The sequence below is a fragment of the Contarinia nasturtii genome, unplaced genomic scaffold, assembly GCF_009176525.2.
Source record: "Contarinia nasturtii isolate CC-2019 unplaced genomic scaffold, AAFC_CNas_1.1 Cnas_scaffold_695, whole genome shotgun sequence".
NCBI classification, from domain to species: domain Eukaryota; kingdom Metazoa; phylum Arthropoda; class Insecta; order Diptera; family Cecidomyiidae; genus Contarinia; species Contarinia nasturtii.
The window spans coordinates 3,765,629-3,785,985 of NW_022198046.1; the positions used below are offsets into that span (position 1 = coordinate 3,765,629).

At 32.8% G+C, this 20,357-nt stretch overlaps 3 protein-coding genes and 1 long non-coding RNA gene across 6 annotated transcripts; 2 read left to right on the plus strand and 2 right to left on the minus strand.

The window, feature by feature from the left end:
• Positions 1 to 1,952: 1,952 nt before the first annotated feature.
• LOC116340687 lies at positions 1,953 to 6,095 on the minus strand. Its single transcript, XM_031767304.1, has 7 exons — positions 5,967 to 6,095; positions 5,262 to 5,399; positions 4,658 to 5,177; positions 4,316 to 4,588; positions 4,087 to 4,249; positions 3,241 to 3,645; positions 1,953 to 2,735 (listed from the first exon to the last, which is right to left on the minus strand). Exons 1-7 carry the CDS (start codon positions 5,991 to 5,993, stop codon positions 2,708 to 2,710), a joined length of 1,554 nt encoding a protein of 517 aa, XP_031623164.1. The 5' UTR covers positions 5,994 to 6,095; the 3' UTR covers positions 1,953 to 2,707.
• Positions 6,096 to 6,857: 762 nt separating this feature from the next.
• Positions 6,858 to 8,442, plus strand: LOC116340688 (dnaJ homolog shv). Its single transcript, XM_031767305.1, has 4 exons — positions 6,858 to 7,310; positions 7,402 to 7,518; positions 7,597 to 7,824; positions 7,914 to 8,442. The coding sequence occupies exons 1-4, from the start codon at positions 6,858 to 6,860 to the stop codon at positions 8,187 to 8,189; spliced, it is 1,074 nt and encodes a 357-aa protein (XP_031623165.1). The 3' UTR covers positions 8,190 to 8,442.
• Positions 8,443 to 8,928: 486 nt separating this feature from the next.
• LOC116340686 lies at positions 8,929 to 12,625 on the plus strand. 3 transcript variants are annotated; one of them, XM_031767302.1, is made up of 2 exons: positions 8,929 to 9,225; positions 10,367 to 12,625. In XM_031767302.1, exon 2 carries the CDS (start codon positions 10,369 to 10,371, stop codon positions 12,445 to 12,447), a length of 2,079 nt encoding a protein of 692 aa, XP_031623162.1. In that variant the 5' UTR covers positions 8,929 to 9,225; positions 10,367 to 10,368; the 3' UTR covers positions 12,448 to 12,625. The 3 variants fall into 3 exon arrangements, with proteins under 3 accessions (XP_031623162.1, XP_031623163.1, XP_031623161.1); XM_031767303.1 differs by having other exon boundaries at positions 9,048 to 9,098; XM_031767301.1 differs by lacking the exon at positions 8,929 to 9,225 and adding an exon at positions 9,648 to 9,749.
• Positions 12,626 to 17,373: 4,748 nt separating this feature from the next.
• Positions 17,374 to 20,202, minus strand: LOC116341243. Its single transcript, XR_004201140.1, has 2 exons — positions 19,661 to 20,202; positions 17,374 to 19,264 (listed from the first exon to the last, which is right to left on the minus strand). It is a non-coding gene; the product is annotated as an uncharacterized LOC116341243 (long non-coding RNA).
• Positions 20,203 to 20,357: the final 155 nt, after the last annotated feature.

The following is a 20,357-nucleotide window of genomic DNA, read 5'->3' on the forward strand; positions in this document are numbered from 1 at the left end:
TTACCGCTTTAAATTAGCTGTCTAAATAAATGTAAAAAAATGACTTTACTAAAAACACATGTCCCTTACTTTTGGTAAATTTTCATCATTTTTTTCTCAACTCGCCATCAGAAACTTTTTTCATTTAAAAAAAAACACAAGTGAAATCAAGAAATACCTACCCATATTATTTTCCATATAAAAAAGTACGCGTACTTACACTCCAATGTGATAAGGTTTCTGATATAGTTGAATCGATGAATATCCATCTCAGGCCAGCATGAATAAAGGTAAAAAAAAATTATCTAAAATCTAAATAAAGATAACGCATGTGTTTACTTTTTCAATCTCAATAAAATTTAATGATTGTTTCGATTTTGTCATGTTTTTTTCTGAGTGAGTGTTCATTAAGCAATGTTCTAACACGAGTTGAAGAATGTATAATTGTTTTTTTGTACTTTTCCTATTAAAACAAAATACTTGTCTTTTTTTTTTAAGTAGAATGAATGAGGATCGATTTGTCAATAGGTTCTAATTACGATTTAGTCAATATTTCTTTTTCGTAAATGGTCTGAAGCAAAGCATCTGTATAGTTGATTTTGGTACAATTGAGATCTCTAACGATTCGCTAAATGTTACAGTAAATCAACTAATAGACATCGGTTTTTGGTATCGTTCGTCAAGAGGTTAGAGTTTTTATGGTAAAAGATCTGATTCGAATACATGTTCGTTTTCGTATTTGTGCAAAATGTCTAACATTTTTAGTGGTCTTATGGATTTGAGTTATAAGTGCTCTATTAAAATTCCGTTTAAATAGTTATAGATTTTATATTTCATGAAAGTTTTTGGTTTTTAGTTGAAAATCAAATGAATGAATTTGAATTCTAATAATGTAATTCGAAAAAAAACTCTCCGGTACAATGTCACAGGTGATTTATCGCTATTGAGAGGCTTAGCATAAAGGTACAACAAGTCATGATTACTTCACAATTCACTTTTTGTTTAATTCTAAAACATAGTCTACACATTTGCTAAGTGCGATTCCTGAAATTTGCATATAAATTTATTGTATTTTTCTTTTATAAAATTCTAACATTCCGCATAAAGTGTCTAAAACAAAAAAAAACCTTCTAATCGACTCTTGAGAGAATGAAAAAAACTTAATTGTTTATTTAAAAATCTCGTATAATTTATGTACGTTTCAAGCAATGACTAGTAAGCTTTTCGAGTTTTTTTTTCACTTTGTTGTTTTTTCTGCAATTCCTACTCAAAAACTCAAGTTATGCATCTATGTCAAACTGCAGAGTGCATTGAAATTTCAATATTGCGGAAATGCTCAAAAAATGTCTCAAATGTGAACAAAATCAGACAAGCTAAATGACTAGTTATGAAAATTCTGGCAGTCATCATGTTTCGCAACATCGAATATTTTGTTACATTTTCTGGCTGTCAAGCTACGAAGAAAAATGAATGAGTATATTTTGAGTTCGGTTGTTGACATTTGATTTTTCCATTCATATGCGCCAATAGTATCATATTCAGGTCTTTATAGTTATTGTACAAACTCATGGCATCTGCTTTTATAGTTTTAGCCATTAAAAAAACTCGAATATTCATTTAAAAAATGTTAGAGCAAATGTAAGTCAATGAAATTGACGACTGGCCATATGCCAAATTGCAAGAATTACTATATTGTTTTGAGCATTGCAAAAAATGGCAATTAAAAGCCAAAGCTGTGAAGCGTACAAATATTCATATTCTCTCCTGGTTCTCCTTCTGTTTATGTGGAAAATTCGAACGATTTTCATTCTGTATTGTATGTGTTGTGTTTGTATTACGGACTGTAAAACATATTAAAAATTCCACTTATTTATTTCATCTAAAACTAGTTAAAATCATTCATATATGTATGTTTTTCAGCTAAATTTACATTCATGACTAGTTTAATTCAAAATTTTGAAAGAAAGACCACATTTTTGGTGTTTAATCAACTAAATATATAATATGAGCATATTTATAATTGGATATGAAATGAGCATTGTTCTATGAACTAAAACCTATACTTTGAGCGAGTATAGACTAGGGTGGAACATTTTTTTGAATTTCGAGCCATATCTTGATGGCCACTTGAGAAAACATGTCATATAGTCCCCAGATTCAAGATATGAAGGAATTTTCAACGTGCGGTTCCATATAAGACAGCGACTTGAAAGGAAAGGAGGTACATTTTACTGGAAAATCATGAAAAATTGCAGTGACCCAATCACCATGAAAACTTGTGAATCTTATTTTCTGACCAAGATAAGTAATATCATCAAGTTTGATGAAATTTCGACTAAAAATAAAGGTGAAAATTCCTTCATATCTTGAATCTGGGGACTATAAGACATGTTTTCCCAAGTGGCCACCAAATTGGGCCAAAAATGTTTCACCCTAGTATAGACTAAAATAATTTGGTTCCCAGTTTTGTGTCCAAATTTTTTCTTTCTGAACAGAAATTGAGCTATATAGTGTACGGTGTACAGTAGTAAACTACATGATACCTACGTAGCTAAAATAAATACAAAATGCAAAATGTTGCAGCATTTGATAAGCGAATGAAAATAAAAATGAAGAAAGATTCTGCCATAAAACTGGTATAATTTTTCTAGACTTTCCTAGGTCGTGGATATATTCGTGGGTGAAAATAGTACGTTATATAATTTAATTTTATTCTCATTTTTATTATTCACAGACGTGTTGTTCGATTGTAGCAGCTAAAATATAGAAAAATAAATTCGAAATGTAACAATTAAAAAAATTAAATTTGAATGGTAAAATTTTGAAAAATGTAGCAATTACAAAAACGAATAAAAACTACATCTAAAAAGTTGTGATATGTACTAAAATTGGGTGGTACTAAACCTAAGGAACCGAATGGAAATGGTGTGAAATATATAAATTTGGGAAGAGGAAAATCGAATGAATGGACGAAAGAATCACGTAAAGTTTTGCAATGAAGAAACATGCCTAATAAGTTCTAGAATTTTTTCAAAACATGGAAATGGACATGTTCGAATTAAATCGCGAAATGATAAAATGAGAGAGTGTAAAAGAGATAGAAAACACAGATAGAACAAGTGATTTGAAAAATGTTAATCGTGAATGTCTTTTTTCAAGAGCATCAAGTAAATTTCGCGACCATACCTTGAAAAAACACAGATAAAAGATAAAAGATAAAAAGATCGGATTAATGATGAGAAGATTTTTAAATATCCTCACCTTTCAAGCAACTTTCGCTTCAAGTCGGCTGGGTAGGTTACATAAATGTAATGTTCGCTTTGGCTGAGATCATTGAAATCGTGTGCCGTATAAAATTCATCTGGATAGCCACTGGCTGGTGTGGTCGATCGTGACGATGGCATCGGATTAACGGATACAGAAACGGGAATATTGGACATTGATGCCGATGGATTATGGCCGCTTAGGTGAGATTGTGGATGCGTTGTTGTATGTAATAACGGTGTTATGGTGCCGCTAGGGTAGTGCGATTGATGCTGGTGGTATGCTTGCTGATTATGTATATGATGATGTGTCGGACTCATATGTGTCTGACCACCACTTTGCATACTTTGCATATAATTGCTGGTTGGCATTGTTGGCGGAGGACTCATGTGATCATCAGAGCTAAAAATTCATGTGTTTGGTTCAACGTGGGTGCAAAGTATTGTGTGTAACGGATACAGAGTGCAACGATATCATATTTTTTTTGACGGTCATCACAGAATTCATTTCGAAAACATAAAAAAAAGATAGACAAACAACAATTAATGCCATTTTATTGCATAATATAATTTCAAGTTTACAATCCAATCTAATTGCATAAACCAATCGAATTCTATTCAATTTTTGACTCATTTTTGTATTTTTTCGCTTCGTCACCAATTGCTTATAGTCATTTTTTGTTTGTTTATGATTTTGATAGTGTGAACGCAGTGTGAATTTTAAAACAGGATAATTATATTTGCATTTGAAAATCTACAAAAATTAAAGATGATAACTTAGTGGGCACAAAAAGTGGCTATGCAAAAACTAAACGGATTGGATTTGAAGCTGGTCAACACTTACTCGAATAATATCCAAATTATGTAATAACAAAAACAAACACCAAACGATAGAAGTAGAACTAATATGAATACTAATCCCCATGGGAAAGCTCGTTGTTCGATTGGGCCGTCTTCGAAATATCGATCACATGTTAAATACCAACAAACGGCTCGATTCAACTCATCTACAAAATACGAGTATTTTCATTCAAATCTATGACTCTAGTCACAAAAGCACAATATTTGGTTACCTTCCATTGCTTTGAAATCATCATTAGACAGTTGTATAAGCAGTCCTCCAATGCAGTCTCGCACCAGACTCTGACATTTTAATTGCAACTCTTCTAATTCATCTGGTTTGCAATTGGCTTTCATTCGCTGAAATTCGGTAATTCGTTGTTTCTTTTTATCAACTGGAGGTAGAGATGAATCAACCAATGTTTCGTCGCCCGAATTAGTCGCGTTACAATCATTTTCTGCTGACTTATCGTTCTCATCGTGATTGTGATTTTTATCGTGTTGCTCTGCAAAACAAATAAACAATTATTCAAATGATTTCATGTGACAAACAAAGTGTGCGCGAATGGAAGTACCATTTGGTGTAGCATCATCATTTGTGTTTTCTTGTTCGCATGCCATATTATCACAATTTTTCAAACACCCATTTGATGCATTATCAGCATTAGAGTCATCATGATCTGGTTCATCGGAATTTAGTTGTAGTAGAGAGGGTAAAAAATGTCTATGTGGTAATTTGGCTAATGATCTTGGTCCAGATGCACTCATTGCAGTGCGATACGCGGTTGCTTCACTCCATATCTCAATGTCCGTTGATATCGTTGATTCGCCAAATGAGAGTGTACTGTCTTTTGACAACAACACCTTGCATCGCATTATATCGCAATAGTTGGCCAAACAAACTGCATCTTCGGCCGAATTGATAATTGTATTGTGTCGAGCATCAAAATGCATGTCCAAGTATTTCTCTTCGAAAAAACTCTTTCCGCAAAAATTGCAACTCCATTGGTTACGACGGTTTTGTGTTTTGGCGGCCTGTTGCGGTGCAAATATCTCGCGCAACGGATGGAACGGACATTCCAATGGCAATTTTACCTAAGCAATAACATTAACATATTATTCAATTTCATTAGAAAGGATGTTCCGATGCAAAATGACAAAATTAATTTAATCAAATACCTGGTATTTTTCAAGAATTGGAAGCCATCTAGTTTGCACGATTTTTCGTACGACACGCGAACTATCGCGTGAACATGATATTTTGAATACGCTCGGCGCTGGCCATGGTATAAGTGACAGAAAACAAATGAGTATCACCTGAAATCGTTGAAAAATCATTAATTTATGAGTGGTGCTTTTAATTACTTAAAAAGTTTGCCGCAATAGAGACAAATTATAGCGTTTTTTTTAACAATGCACAGTGGTATAAATAACAAAACAAAAATCTATGACAAATGAATAAATTCGTAAAGGAAACACCGACTTCAGCACATTTTGTTGCATATTGTTGTTCTGATACACGTTGCGATGCATTGCACTATTGCTCTATATTCCGTTTCCATCGGCCTACACAAGTTAATAGTCTGACTATCGATTTTACATGCTCAGCGTTTCCGTTCAAAATGTTACGACCCCTTCGATCGATATTTTTGTGTTGAGCGCACATCCGGCAAAACATGCATTCCAATCAATTTGTATCCAACTGATAACATAGCACTTTGTGCCATCCAACCAATTAATCCTTTTTTTACATCGAAATTTTCGTACATAAAATATTGTAAATCGCATTGATTGCAGCACAAAAATGCCCAGGTCATTCACAGTTGAATTTTTAATTTCGATTCATACACTTTTTTTACATGAAATTTTTTTACTAAATCTTACCTCAAGATTAATAGATTTCGTCCACATTCATAAATCATAATATTTATATCTTAAATGTAGTAAAAATGGTGTTGGTTGATCACACTTCTTGAAATAGACAAATAGAAAACTTTTTTTTTGTGGAAAAAAATCTCACGCAATTCGATTTGCTCGACGCCTGAATGTATACTGTCAAAATCAATTTCAATATGCATGCTCTATGCGTGCTGTGAATGAATCCAGGCTGAATGTATGCTGTCAATTTTCGGTTGTTTGAAATGTCAAACTTGTTTGATTCAATCGTTGCTGGGCACATTTTTACAAACTATATCAAATGAATGATGAACATTAATGATTTTCATTTTCAAAAAAGTTCAATAGAATAAAAAGAAATTACGAATTCTTCTCGAAAATATACTTTCATTGAATTGTTAAGTGATAATATTTGAATTTTCGGTTGTAAACATGAATTGAATGTCATTAAACGACCTCTATTCCCCTTCGACTTCGTGAGCATTGCTGACACTGACAGATAGTGAGTAGCCAATCAGCACGAACCACCACATCGTTTATAATATCTGCACTCTTCTAACTAATGAGCTTGCGCTTTAGTCATCTATGTGATGTGTAATGTTGACAGGTCGGCAACACTCAGAACAAATACACACACTTGATAAATAGGAGACATAGTCAACGTTTTAATATTTTGTCGCAAAGTACCACATCAATCAATCGAAACGCAATGAAAATTTAAAGTGAAAAAATTCCTCAATTTCAATGGTTTAACTAAAACAGTTACTAATTTTAATTCAACAAATAAATTTCCATTGGTGATTGTGTGAAAACTTTTGCATTTTCACAGAAAAAAAAAGTTATAGACAGCAGGCGATAAAAAGTGAATTAGAAACCAAAATGAAATTTTACTCTAGTTTATTAGTTAGTTTATTACTTGTGATTTCACAATCGAGCTGTGAAGCAGAAGATGATTACTACGATATATTGGGCATAGAACGATCAGCATCATCGTATGAAATAAAAAAAGCATATCGAAAAAAAGCCCTCAAAGAACATCCAGACACAAATCGAGACGACCCGGGAGCCACCGAGCGATTTCAAAGAGTTAATAGGGCGTACGAAGTGCTATCAGATGAAGATAAACGAAAGGCATACGATAAATGTGGTGTAAAATGTGTAGAACGTGAAGGAGCAATGGACAATTCTGATCCGTTTGCCAGTTTCTTCGGCGATTTTGGCTTTTCATTTGGTGGCGAAGACCGTGGACCACGCGACACACCAAAAGGTGGTACCATCACAATGGATCTCTTTGTTACGCTTGAAGAATTATATTCGGGAAATTTCATTGAGGTTTGTATGCTCGAATGAGTAATTTTTTTTTAATGAATACGAACAAACGTGGCATTTATTCATTTGATTTTTTTCATTTTCACAAAATTAGATAACGAGAAATAAACCAGTGATGAAACCCGCTTCCGGCACTAGAAAGTGCAATTGTCGCCAAGAAATGGTTGCACGAAATTTGGGACCTGGACGTTTCCAAATGATGCAACAAACTGTAAGTTGATTGTGTAACCGCGGAGAGAGAAAAACAATTGAATTGAGTGTTAACATGAAAATGTTTCGATTCGTTTAGGTTTGCGATGAATGTCCCAATGTAAAAATGGTTGACGAAGAGCGTTTATTGGAAGTTGAAGTTGAAGTTGGTATGGTTGATGGACAAGAAACGACATTCTTTGCCGAGGGTGAACCTCATCTCGATGGTGATCCCGGTGATTTGAAACTCAAAATTCGCACCATGCCACATCCAGTCTTTGAACGACGGGGCGATGATCTCTACACAAATATTACAATAAGCTTACAAGTATGTATATAAGTGTATAAGTAATTGACACTTTTCAAATAATTTAAATATGAATATTGAAATTAAATCGGACAACTGAATTTTTTCAGGATGCACTAACTGGCTTCACAGTAGAGATTCCACATTTGGATGGTCACAAAGTGGTGATCATGCGGGAAAAGGTCACATGGCCTGGTGCTCGTATTCGTAAGAAGAACGAAGGCATGCCAAATTACGAAAACAACAATCAAAAAGGCGTTTTGTACATCACTTTCGACGTTGAATTCCCAAAACAAGAATTTACCGAAGAAGAGAAAGAAAACTTACAGAAATTATTGAATCAAAGTCCAAACAATCGAGTATACAACGGACTCAATGGATCATAAACTTGCCAGTAGCTGGTCGCTATACAATGTTTTTTAAATTATATTTTGTAATGTAGGAGCACATCTTTGTAATCGACCGACTTTAGAACATATTAATCAATTAAAACGTTGAATTTCCACCTCAACAATAAAAAATGAATCAGTTTTGTTTGATTCCAACCGATGGATTGTATCGGTATTGATGTAAATAAAGTATAAATTTAAGCGAGAAAAAAATGAAACTTAAAAAAATATAAATGAAGTGTGCGAAGTATTTTGTTTTTTCTTTATTTGTAGAATGCTTATGGCTTTCATTGCAATTAAACCTAAATGAACTAACAGACAACTTAGCTTCGATCATATTTTCTCTCTGATTAAATTTAATTATAGAGTTTCAACATAATCCGTTCGACTTGAGCGTGCACCACGCAAGTGTTGCAATTAGGTCTAAGCCTAATATTTATTAGCACATATTTTCTGGCATCTCAGTATTGAGAAATTCTGGAGAATGACAATGTAGACAGCGGATCGAGTACGTTTCTATGGAAACAAGTGCGCAATCTCTAAACTCACACCTACACAGTCTCTGCATCGGGTTACACTGCATACAATAACAAACACATCCGCATCGCCAGCATCATGCTTCATCCTCTTGATAATAATAAGAGGAGAAGAAAAAAAAAATAGTCAGCATCATACGATTTAATTCAGATATTTTCATCAGTTGCAATTGTACAACATATCTTTAAAAACATAGAATTCTGTGCATTAAACAAAGTATACAATCAATTTAACTCAAATTTCTTGGTGATGAGCTTAATAATAGACATTTGTGACCAAAAAACATTTTTGCTTATTTAATCAATTAAAATGTGTTCAGCAACGACAAAAACAATCATAGTTTCCTAAAATATGTGGTTGAATTCAATAGTAAGAATATATTATTTGCCAAAATCGATTTAAATCAATGAATAATTCGAAAAGAATGGTGCGATTTTCATAGTGCACGGAATTCATTTCAATCAATAGAACATTCCGAACCGATTAAGTGTTCCAGGTATTTTAAACCCATTAAATAAATGTGTTGAACATTTATAGCTAAATTTCTTTATTCAATGTAATTATGATGTTTCTGCACTCAAATGATTTTGCGTATTTTTGCGTTTAATACAAAACGGAATATCAGGTTACTATTCGAAATGAGCTATTGTTCGTCTATTTTTGGTGTGCAAAAATAGTTCATAGCGTGAAAGTTTTTTACACCCAATAAATCATGAAGTTTATGTTCCATACAAAATATCGATAAAATGTGGAATTTACAGCGTTTTTTTTTTAAATGTCAACAAAACTGTTTGTTAGACCGTCATAAATTGTTTTTTTTTTTTTTCTAAAAAAATAGAAGGCACACTGAAATATGTTTCCGTTTATAAATATTACAACAAGATTTGGGACTGTTGCAAGTTAAATTCAGTTGCATTTCTTGAAAAATTGCAGTTATTTTACAATTTTTGCATTGACTATTCATGGAGAACTTTTTCAGTCAGATGGCAAAATTCCGTAGGAGGTTCCTGTCCATAAAAGGTCTTGTTTAAAAAGGGTTCTCTCAACAAAACTTCTAGTAGAAGAGGTTTTTGATTACATTCGAAAAAAAAAATTGATTACGTTGGGGGACAATCCCTTGTGGAAATATTTCGATTTCATAGTCGACTAAAAATTGACTAATTTGGGACAAAATTGGCTGATATTTCATCCAGCTAAAGTTAACTATAAGTGACTATATGCGTCTTCATGTAACTTGAGTTGAGAAATGTCGATTGTGATCATAGTTAACTACGGTTAACTGTAAGTATATGAAATTGACTATAATCACTTTTAGTTAACTCTGAAACATAACCGACTATATTCGATTTCAATCATCTATTGGTAATTTTAACCGAATAAAAGTGATTAAAATTGACTTAATTTATAGTCATTCAGTCATTTTTTTTCACAAGGGATTTAGCTAAAAAATCCGTATCAAATCGAAAGATTTTCTTCCGGCAAAAAAATCCTAGCATATCGAAAGAATATCGCGTCTTCATTCGATATAATATTAAAAAGGAACAAACAACTGTTAACTGTTGTGTGTTTTTTTTTTCGATTTCCAATCAATATTCATTACTAATACCAAATTATACTTTTCACTTGACTTTTTCCAGAAATGTTTCACCAGACATCAATATGCTCGTTGTTTGTTGCCACCAGAAGCAAGCGTACAATTTTAAAATGTTTGGTACTTTTAATTTTTGGCTTCGCTGTGCTGTTGTACATCATTGATTTTTCATCGTTGCGATTATTACCACTCAAGTTTCCGCTGACATTTGGTAATGGGTTCGAAGAGAATCGAAAATGGGATTGGAAGTTTGTGGAAGATATGAATGAAGAGGATAAAGTTTTGTATAAATCATATTTTATAAACACAGAAGGATGTCGTATGCCTAGTTTCAAAGTTTTTGACGATAATGTAAAGAAATATTTATTAGACATTCGACCCATTCAATGCGGTGGCAAGCCGTTAGTTAGATCAAACAACAATTACCTATGGATCGATTTAAATGTGACTGAAATCGAAAGCACGTATGACATCGATTATATCGATGAATTGCAGTGTGAATACCAGCCATTTCGACGGAAAAATGATTTTGAAAACGAGTACCCAAAACCCAGTCAAAAGGTTCGATTTAAATTTGGTGACGTTGTTCGTGTGCCGGAAGAATTTATTCGGGTTATTTGTCGAGTGCTGGGACGAAAAAAGGCAATTTATGAAGACTATCATTTTTTCACGAAAAACAAAAAAACAACAACCGAATCGCTGAATCATAAAACTCGAATGGCAAACGATGACAATAACAATGATAGTGAGAAAAATAAAAGCAATGAACCGATAAATGTTATGGTAATTGGTATCGATAGTGTATCACGTTTAAATTTTCATCGTCGTATGAATGAAACGGCCGATGTGCTGCTGAATAATTTGAAGGCAATCGAAATGTTTGGATTTAATAAAGTTGCCGATAATACATACCCAAATTTGGTGCCAACGTTGACGGGTCTTGATGAGAACGAACTTATCACCGCATGTATTCCAACGGAAAATGATACATACGATCGCTGCAATTTCATTTGGAAAACATTCAAAGAGAAGAATTTTACAACAGCATTTGTTGAAGATAATGCAGCGCTTGGTTTATTCCAATATTTGAGACGTGGATTTAAGGATCAACCAACCGATTACAGCATGCGTCCAATTTTAATAGAAATGGAGCATCACACGGCTAAGCAAAAACAGTCGAATACATTTTTGTGCATGGGAAAGCGGCGAACGTTTGATGTTTTTTTTGAATATGTACAAAAATTTATCACATCAATGACAGACCGTCTACACTTTTCATTCTTTTGGTCAGCCAGCTACACGCATGATTACCTCAATATGCCGGTCATCATTGATAGTGACTTGGCCGAATTTCTGAGTGAAATGCAAATATCCGGCGCTTTGGACAATTTATTTTTAATTTTAATGAGCGATCATGGCTTGCGATGGGGTGGTTTCAGAAGCACATATCAAGGTATGGTAGAAGAGAGACAGCCATTTTTATTTTTCATTCCGCCCAAACGATTCGCCGAACGATATCCCGAAGCAATGCGAAATTTAGTAAGAAATCGTCGTCGTTTGATTACACATTTTGATTTGTACGAAACTTTACGGGATTTAGCCGATTTAAAAACACTCGAATCAAATGCAATAAGAGAACGAGCCAAAGACTTAAAAGAAGCAGACCCATTGCCGCGTGGCATTAGTGCATTTTTACCAATTCCATCGTCAAGATCGTGTTACGATGCAGCCATATCAGCACATTGGTGTACGTGTCACGAAAGATTTGATTTGCCAGCAACGGATCCTCGGGTCAGCGAAGTCGCTCGATTAATTGTTAGTGAAATAAATGCATTGATTAAGCCATATCCACAATGTCGACTTTTACGATTAAATTCCGTTTTTAATGCAAATTTAGGCACTTCAAATGAAAACTTTCGAAATGTTACAAATAATTTTGTCGATGTAACGGTTCGATTACAAACTAGGCCCGGACTTGGTGAATTCGAAGCAACCGCTCGCATTCATGAAAACAACAATTTCGAATTGACCGGAACAGTTAGTCGAACCAATTTATATGGAAAACAAAGCTATTGTATCGACGATTACAAATTGAAATTGTATTGTTTTTGTGATAAATTCCAATAATAGCAATTACATATGATGACAATAAAGATGATTGAATAGATTGAGTAGAGTATATTCGATATTTTGTACACCGATTAAGCATATGTATTATGGTATTGTTCTTATCCTAAAAAAAATAGCCTTATTATTTGGAATAAAATATTGTTTTAAAACAAAATGACCGAAATTTCATCACTAAGTCAATTTGTCTTACTTTAATCCTCTTGGTAATCCTTCAATATTCACTGAACGTATGAGATGTACATTCTATTTGCTCAACCTTTAATTGTTCTGGATTTATATTTGAATGAATTCCAAAGTCACGGTAAGTTAAAAAGAGCACATGGTAAAAAAGTCATGCAACAGAAAAAGTTCAAGTTACAAATTAAGTGATTATGGAATTAAGGGATCCAGCATGGCGCAACATTACTTACATGTAAAACTGGTTTTTTCATTTTATTTTTTTTTCTTACCCACAAAATCCATCATTAAAATATACATACATGAGTACAAAGAATGTGTTCTCTTCATTCATATTTTATGAGTTCAACACTGATATGACTTTGTATAAAGTTTATTTCTGTAAAACAACAAAAAGTTTATTATAGATTGTTTTTTACTCGTTACAATGTCAAGTTCAAAGATAACGTCGAAGTGTGAACGAAACCCCAAGTGGTAGAACCGCGTAGAACGAATGAATGAAAAAACGAATGTACCATATAATGATAGCCGCAGACGAAAAAGAAACAGTTGTAAAAATCGATAAAAATGGTTTGAGCTTCGTAGCGAAATGTCATATCAAAATCAACGCGAATGAAATAGCATTATTGATCATGTTATTTGTGCATGCATGCCACTGTAAAAATCAAAATCTTAATTGTCTTTTGCATGTTGTAGTCCAGTTTATTATTCATACTAATTTCTTGAATGATGATGTTATATTTGAATATGTAAAAAAGTCATTTGGCGTCAACCATGCAATTAATTCGGTTCCTCATTAACTGTCATTAGAATAAAGTGATTGCATATTAATGCTTCATATTTCGTTATCATCCACTTATCAAACATGGTAATTTTAGTTGGCTCGTGTTAGAGCCACTGATGTGGAAACTCAATTAACCGATATTTAGAACAATGTTCTCATACAAACTTGTGCAATGTTTGTGGATTATGTATTTATCGTTGAAGGTTGTTTGAATAACATCATGGCAGCGCTCAAAATTCAGCCACATGCAAAACATATGTTTTGATGAGCTTTGTCGTTAAATCCGCATATCTTACCTGCATTATTTAATTTGTGAAATGTACACCATACCTACCTACCAATAATAAATTTCTCATTTTCAAGCAATTTCACATTGATGTGATTTACGAGGATTTTATTAATAAGGGTGCATTGAAGCATCATATCATCAAAGTGAAGAAAAATGTAAACATTTTTTGTTGTTACCAAACGCATCATTGAGTATATCGATTAATGGATGGCCAAACATTTAAAAAGACCAATTACATGCATCAAAGGCAATGCTCCCTTTGAATATACACGTTCATTTTAATATTGTGGCTGCAACGCAGTTGAAATAAATGGATAAAAATTCTACGCAGTTATAATCCGATGAATTGGTATTCTTTTGAAACGTTAAAAGGAATTTCGACGCATTTTTTACATATTTTCTGAATTCAAATGAGTTATTTTTGGTAGATGTTGGTTTTAAATATATTTTACTTTCATTTCCATCAATAGCCATGACTTGAGTTGCATAATACATTTCATATGATTAATAAAATTGATAGAAAAATTCTTGCGACGGTCAGGAATGTTTATCATTTAGCTTCAAGTTGTAGGTCATGACCTGTTGTTGATCCTTTTTCGTTTTACTGCTTGACTGAAAAGACAATCAAAAATTAATTCCTTCCTCTGCGCTGGTATTCTGATTGATAAAAATGTGCCACGACGACAAAATTATAATAGAACCGGAAATGAGAACAATTTTATATTATAAACGAAACATCTTACAAATCGAAAAAGAAAAGATCGTTATCCTTGCGAATCTTGTAATTATTCGAACTTAGAGAATTAATCAAGAAGAGATGGAGATGAAATTTAAAACTTTAAGAAAAAGGTTAATTCAATTGAATCGGTTAGAATATTCGTGAACTCAAGAAATTTGTTAAACTAAAAGAGCAATATAAAAAAATATATGAGTTGCAGTTTGATTCTGACAAATTTCTTGAGGTCACAAATATTCTAGCCTTTAAAATCACGATAATACACTCGATCAAGTCTAAAAAAATTCAAACGACCAAAGTCATGGACTTGCTTAATTCACATTGGCGATGTGAAAACAACAGATATCCATTTAAATTTTGCAAATGTTTGGTAAACAAGAATATTTGCGTATCTTCAAAATAGTCAACATCTTTTCTGTCCTTATATATAATCGTTTCCCTTTCCACGCACAGATAGGAAGCTGAAATAAGATATCAGTTGTTTTTTACTTTGCTCGCACAAACAATAAAGAGCTAAAAGGTTGTTTTTTGCATTTCTGATATTTTCGGGTCCACTCAAAATATCAGAGTGAAATTTAAATACAATCAAATAAGTATATGGTGAGAATTATCAATATAAAGCGGTCTAATTACACTTTTTATACGAATAACTTTTAACGATAATTCAATCAACGGCAGATAAAATATAGACCAGTTATCGGCGGTGTGTTGCTACCATAATTACGGTTACTCATTATTTGAATTTAATATTGATAATTTCATGCAGTTAAAATGATAAAAAACCATCATTTCGACGACCATATGTGTGTAATGTTAGTACGGAACGATGAGATTGAAAGGTTCAATAAACAAATATGTATACTGTGAGCAAGTATTTCACGATAAAAGCACATAATACAGCACAATACGTACTGATATTTTTTAATATAAAAATAAAATGTCTTACATCCGTAAGATGAACTTTTCTGCACTGTGATCCACAACATGCATTTATTACGTATCTTTTACCGTAAATATGAATTCATGAGTAAACTGAATCTGATATAAGTTTTGCGATACCAATAATTTTTGATAGACTTTTCGATGCCTGTATGATATCGTAATCATGTGAAAATTTGTGACATCGAAAAAACGCTAGATTCGTGTTCCCTGGCCCCAAAAACACCCAGAAAACACATTTTTGATGGGTGTTAATTTTTCGACCGATTCCACTACTTCACCTTACACTCTAGGTGTGTGCGGAAAAGTAAAAAGAGAGAAATTTTCCACGCACGTCTAGAGCAACTTTAATTTATCATCTTTTATTGTTTTAAGTTCGGAATGGGAACAAAAACATTAAAATACAGTTGTTAATTAAAAATTGTGTTATTTCGGGCATTGAAAGTGTGTGTTAGTAAACGGCTACCAAGCAAACACACCTATTTTAATGGTTTCTATGTACGTAATTTCTATGTGTATCAATGGAAAAATTCACAAATGCTATCTAAATATAATAACTGATTAGCAAACACATAAACGAGATTCTCATTGTATTTGGTGTCAAAAAGTCATAAAAGATTTACGTACCTAAAATATGTACATTTTGCTAAAATGAGAGTTCTCTCCTATCTTTAGTCTGAAGATTACAGAGACATCAAATAAAAGAGTACAAAAATCAATGATAATAGAAACAATTTCGGACAAAACACAATCGAAACAAAGATTTACTAGAAATGTCGAGTATTATACTGAAAATAATCGGAAATACCTTTGGAAATCGTGTCACTGAAATACGCGTACACTTTCGCATACAATGATCATGACTTCGATGTGTGATTCTCAACTTAATCATTATTCGCGATTTATTTTTAACCATTAGAAGATTTCACTGCCGACCTTGAAATGTGCGAGACAGCTTTTATTTCTGACTGCGATTCTGTTCTATTGTGTATTTTGCATACTTTTATAAATCATATATGAATAATTCATATGGAATTACGTGGCGGCTTATACACACGTGGCTTGCCGACTTGTTATCGGAATTGACTGTATGAAACATTTCATACTGATAAGATCGATATTCTTCACGAAAAATCATGATAAGTACACCTTGAATTTCACAATGAATGGAATTTTTTGCCGAAATCTACACAAAACTGAGATCAAAAATGAAAGTGGAACCATAAACTTCTTAAACAACCCAATTGTCTGTAAAACTCAATGGAGTAATGCACAATCTATTACTCATCATATTTTCCCTCCTTTCACAATTTGTTACCAAACAACGTAAGTGCCATAAATACAATGCTATTAATAGAATTCTTTACTATTTTTATATTTTCTACGGTTGACGAGAAAGGCAAGATTCCTGTTATCCGACCGCCAACGGATATTTGGCTAGAAAAATGGGGTGCTGATGGTTTTGTGATTTAAATGTTTACTTAAAGCGAGCGGCAGGATGATGTGTGGCTTATTTTTAAGAGGAAAAACAACTTGATTTCATAAATAGACGAAAAAATTTGCTGGTTCAGTTTCTTTTTGTTGTCGAGGTCAAGGGCAGCGATGTTTATCGTTTCTGCAAAATGAAGTTGTCAAACTGTAAATTCAATATAATCGAGTTAAATGATAACGAAATTAATGGAATGGGTGAACAACAATACGCAGTTAACGTTGATTCACCTACTTGAAAGAATATTTAAACAGGAAATGAAGTAATCGGGCTGTACAATTGTTCATACAATATTCTACTGCTCACAAAAGAAGAAAGAATTCTCGCAATATTCATTGTCGATGCCTGAATTTCAAACCATTTAAATAAGGACAAAAAAAACTCTAGCCTGGGTGAAAGGACGTTTTGATGTCCAAAATAAAAACACAGATTTCAATTTATTTAAATAAGAAATGTTATATATTTCGATAAAGTTGAAATTTACAAGAAAAATTAAATAAAGAATCAAATCGCTTGCTTGTAAACATTCGAGACTGAAATGATTTATTGATTGAAATAAATTTTGATGATAACAAATTAAGTATGTTTCTAATTCTATAAAAATAATAATAAAATCGTCGTCAATTTCGCAGTCGATGACTTTAATGGCCTTTGACTGTATTAAGATGATGGAATGAATCGATCTGAATTTTGTAAAATCGTCGATGAATTTGACTCTGGGCATTTGCCATTTGTTACAAAATTTTCTATTGAATTTAAAAATGTTATGGATCGTTTTGAATAGTGGAATTACCATTTTATAATTTGCGAAAAAAAATGTATATGCGATATATGACGTGGCCTTATTAATTTTGACACAACAACGGATTCGACTTATAATTAACGAATTTTGTATATGTGGTCGTTTACAAATTAAGTATAAGCTAAAGTTTTCTTTTCTTTACTTTTATATTGTTAATACTTTTCTATCGAATATAATTTGGATGTGAATGATATAATCACGAAATTCGAATTTATTTCTGTCAGTTCAATGGGTTTTTTCTTTAAATATCTAATATTTGTATAATTTCTTGTTACAATCAGGTGAAATTTTATTATTTCATACAGTCTAAATTTTGTTTCTCAGAAATAATAAAAGAATTTTCCAATGTGACCAAATATGGGATTTGGGTTATCAAAATATTGATAAGAATTGCATAACATATGTTTGGATATTGAATTCGGCGAGTAAATAAGGTCAATTAAAAACAAACCACCACCTAGTAAAAACTATATTTAGTGTTTCTAAAATCTAAGAGCTGAGCTTAATTTTCGTTAGTGTTTCCATTTCAGAGCGTCCGAACAAGTTAAGTACAAGTATGTTCAATGGTTATTACCGTTGTTACATCAAAGCTTTACTTTTGCTGATCGATAATAACTTATATGGAATACACTTGCACACATACACTTGTCGAATTGTTATTTATGGTTTTGTCACGCATAAAACTGTCATTGTTTCGTTCTTTATACAATAAAATATTTATCTGTTCATGTCGCACTTGAAGGGGGAAAATGTGACTTTATTTTATGTTTTAAATTTGAACACGAAAAATCACTGACACAAACACAGTTTGCGAGGAAAAAACTAGAACAAGACACCTTTGTTTGGAAACTTTTTTGAATATGTTTATATTTGGTTTGATGTCGTCGTAATTGTTCTGAAATGTAATATTTTCGTAATGTTTAGCTGCAGAGTTGATGAACGTTTGAATGATGACATTATCACAGCTCATGGAATTAAGGTAGATTGGCACCTGTGCTGAACTTTTTTTTTTTTGATACGATTCGTTTATTGATAAATTCCGCTTGACATGAAGCATTCACGTTAATCCAATAATGGTGTATGTTCTTCTGAATAATAAGTACACTTCTGCATTCCAATTTACAGAACGATATTGTTGTTGCACGTCCCCCAAACGAATCACCAAAACAAAAACACTTACACGAACAATCACACTGTTTTGTTTTTCATTCTTTTTTTGTGTTTGATTTGCATCAGCATTTTGCACTGAACTATTGTTTAAATTTTTTCTTCACTCGAAACTGGTACTGATTTTTGAGCAGCGCTGAAAAAAATGGATGCATTAATTTTGAGCAAATACTATAGCGCAAATTATGTGGCGCATCATCTTCATCCTCATCGTCGACAAATTAATTCAATGTATTGTGTGACCGATTCAATTCACGGATTTTATCTTCGATTTGTGGTGTCAATGCATTGGCCATGTCTCGAAAGTGGGCATCGTGGGTTTGTACATATTTTTGCATTACAGCAGTACGGAATCTCATAAGATCGTGTATTTCGGGTGAATGTTTGTATTGCATCCAAGTTGAATTTTGCTGATTACCATTCGTCGCCGACTGTACAAGACCATTCGATTATTTTACAAGAGTTTGTTTTTGTTGGAAGGAGTTCAAAAATGGAATTGAAACAAATTAGAAAAAAGAGAAGAAATAAAGAGAACTGATTAGTTTCGATTTGGATATGAATACGATGACAAAAAAAAAATGATGAGAACTAGTTTATTCTTTGATAGGATTCACTGTGACATTTGTGCACAAAGAAAAAATTAAATAATTTTATTTTCGCATCATTTTACACAAAAATAAATCTAGTTAATTTGTTCTTGTTTTGTTTTTTTTCTGCATTTTTTCCACCAGTTTTCGATAATGTTTCGCAAATACACGATTACATTACACAATTGATGTATTAAAAATTCATTTGCAATTAGAAATCAATCAATAATTTACACGTACATTGTTTTTGAGCGACAATTCACTGAATTTCAGTTGGACTTTGGATAGATTCTTTGAACTCATCTTTTTCACGCAATGAAATCTCAATCGTGGACTGAAATTTTCTCGTTCGCTCGTGAACTGCACGAATTTATCATAGGAATTTTCCACTGTGTAATTTCGTATGCTGCGTGCAAACTGTTTCTTTTTTTCGTTATTTCTCTCTATATGTGTATTGCTGTGCAGTGTGTATAATATGCTCAAATTGCGATGACGGGGCCAACAGCAACAGCAGAAAACGACAAAAAATAGCTTTACGGATAGATAAACTGAAGAAGGAGAAGAAGACGAAGTGTAATAATGGTGTCGATTCAATAGCCTTTCAAAGAGCTTCTAGCTGAACATTCAATTTCGTTGAATTATTATCTTCGAACCAAGTATACTTTTGATCAATGTTTTCTTTTGAAACACGTAGCAAATTGTTTGCGTTTTGTTTTAAAATTATAATTATTTTTTTCGTATGAATAATTGTCAGGAGACCGAATTTTTATGTCTTAACAACTCGAACGTTCCAGAATAACTGAGCACAATTCGGTCGGCGGCGACGAAGGCTTATAGCGTTTCGCAGACAATACATAGGTCTGATGTTGTGCGTATGCAGTGAGCAGTCGAACGTAGTGTAGAGTAATAGCACAGTTTTTACTCATACGAAAACGCA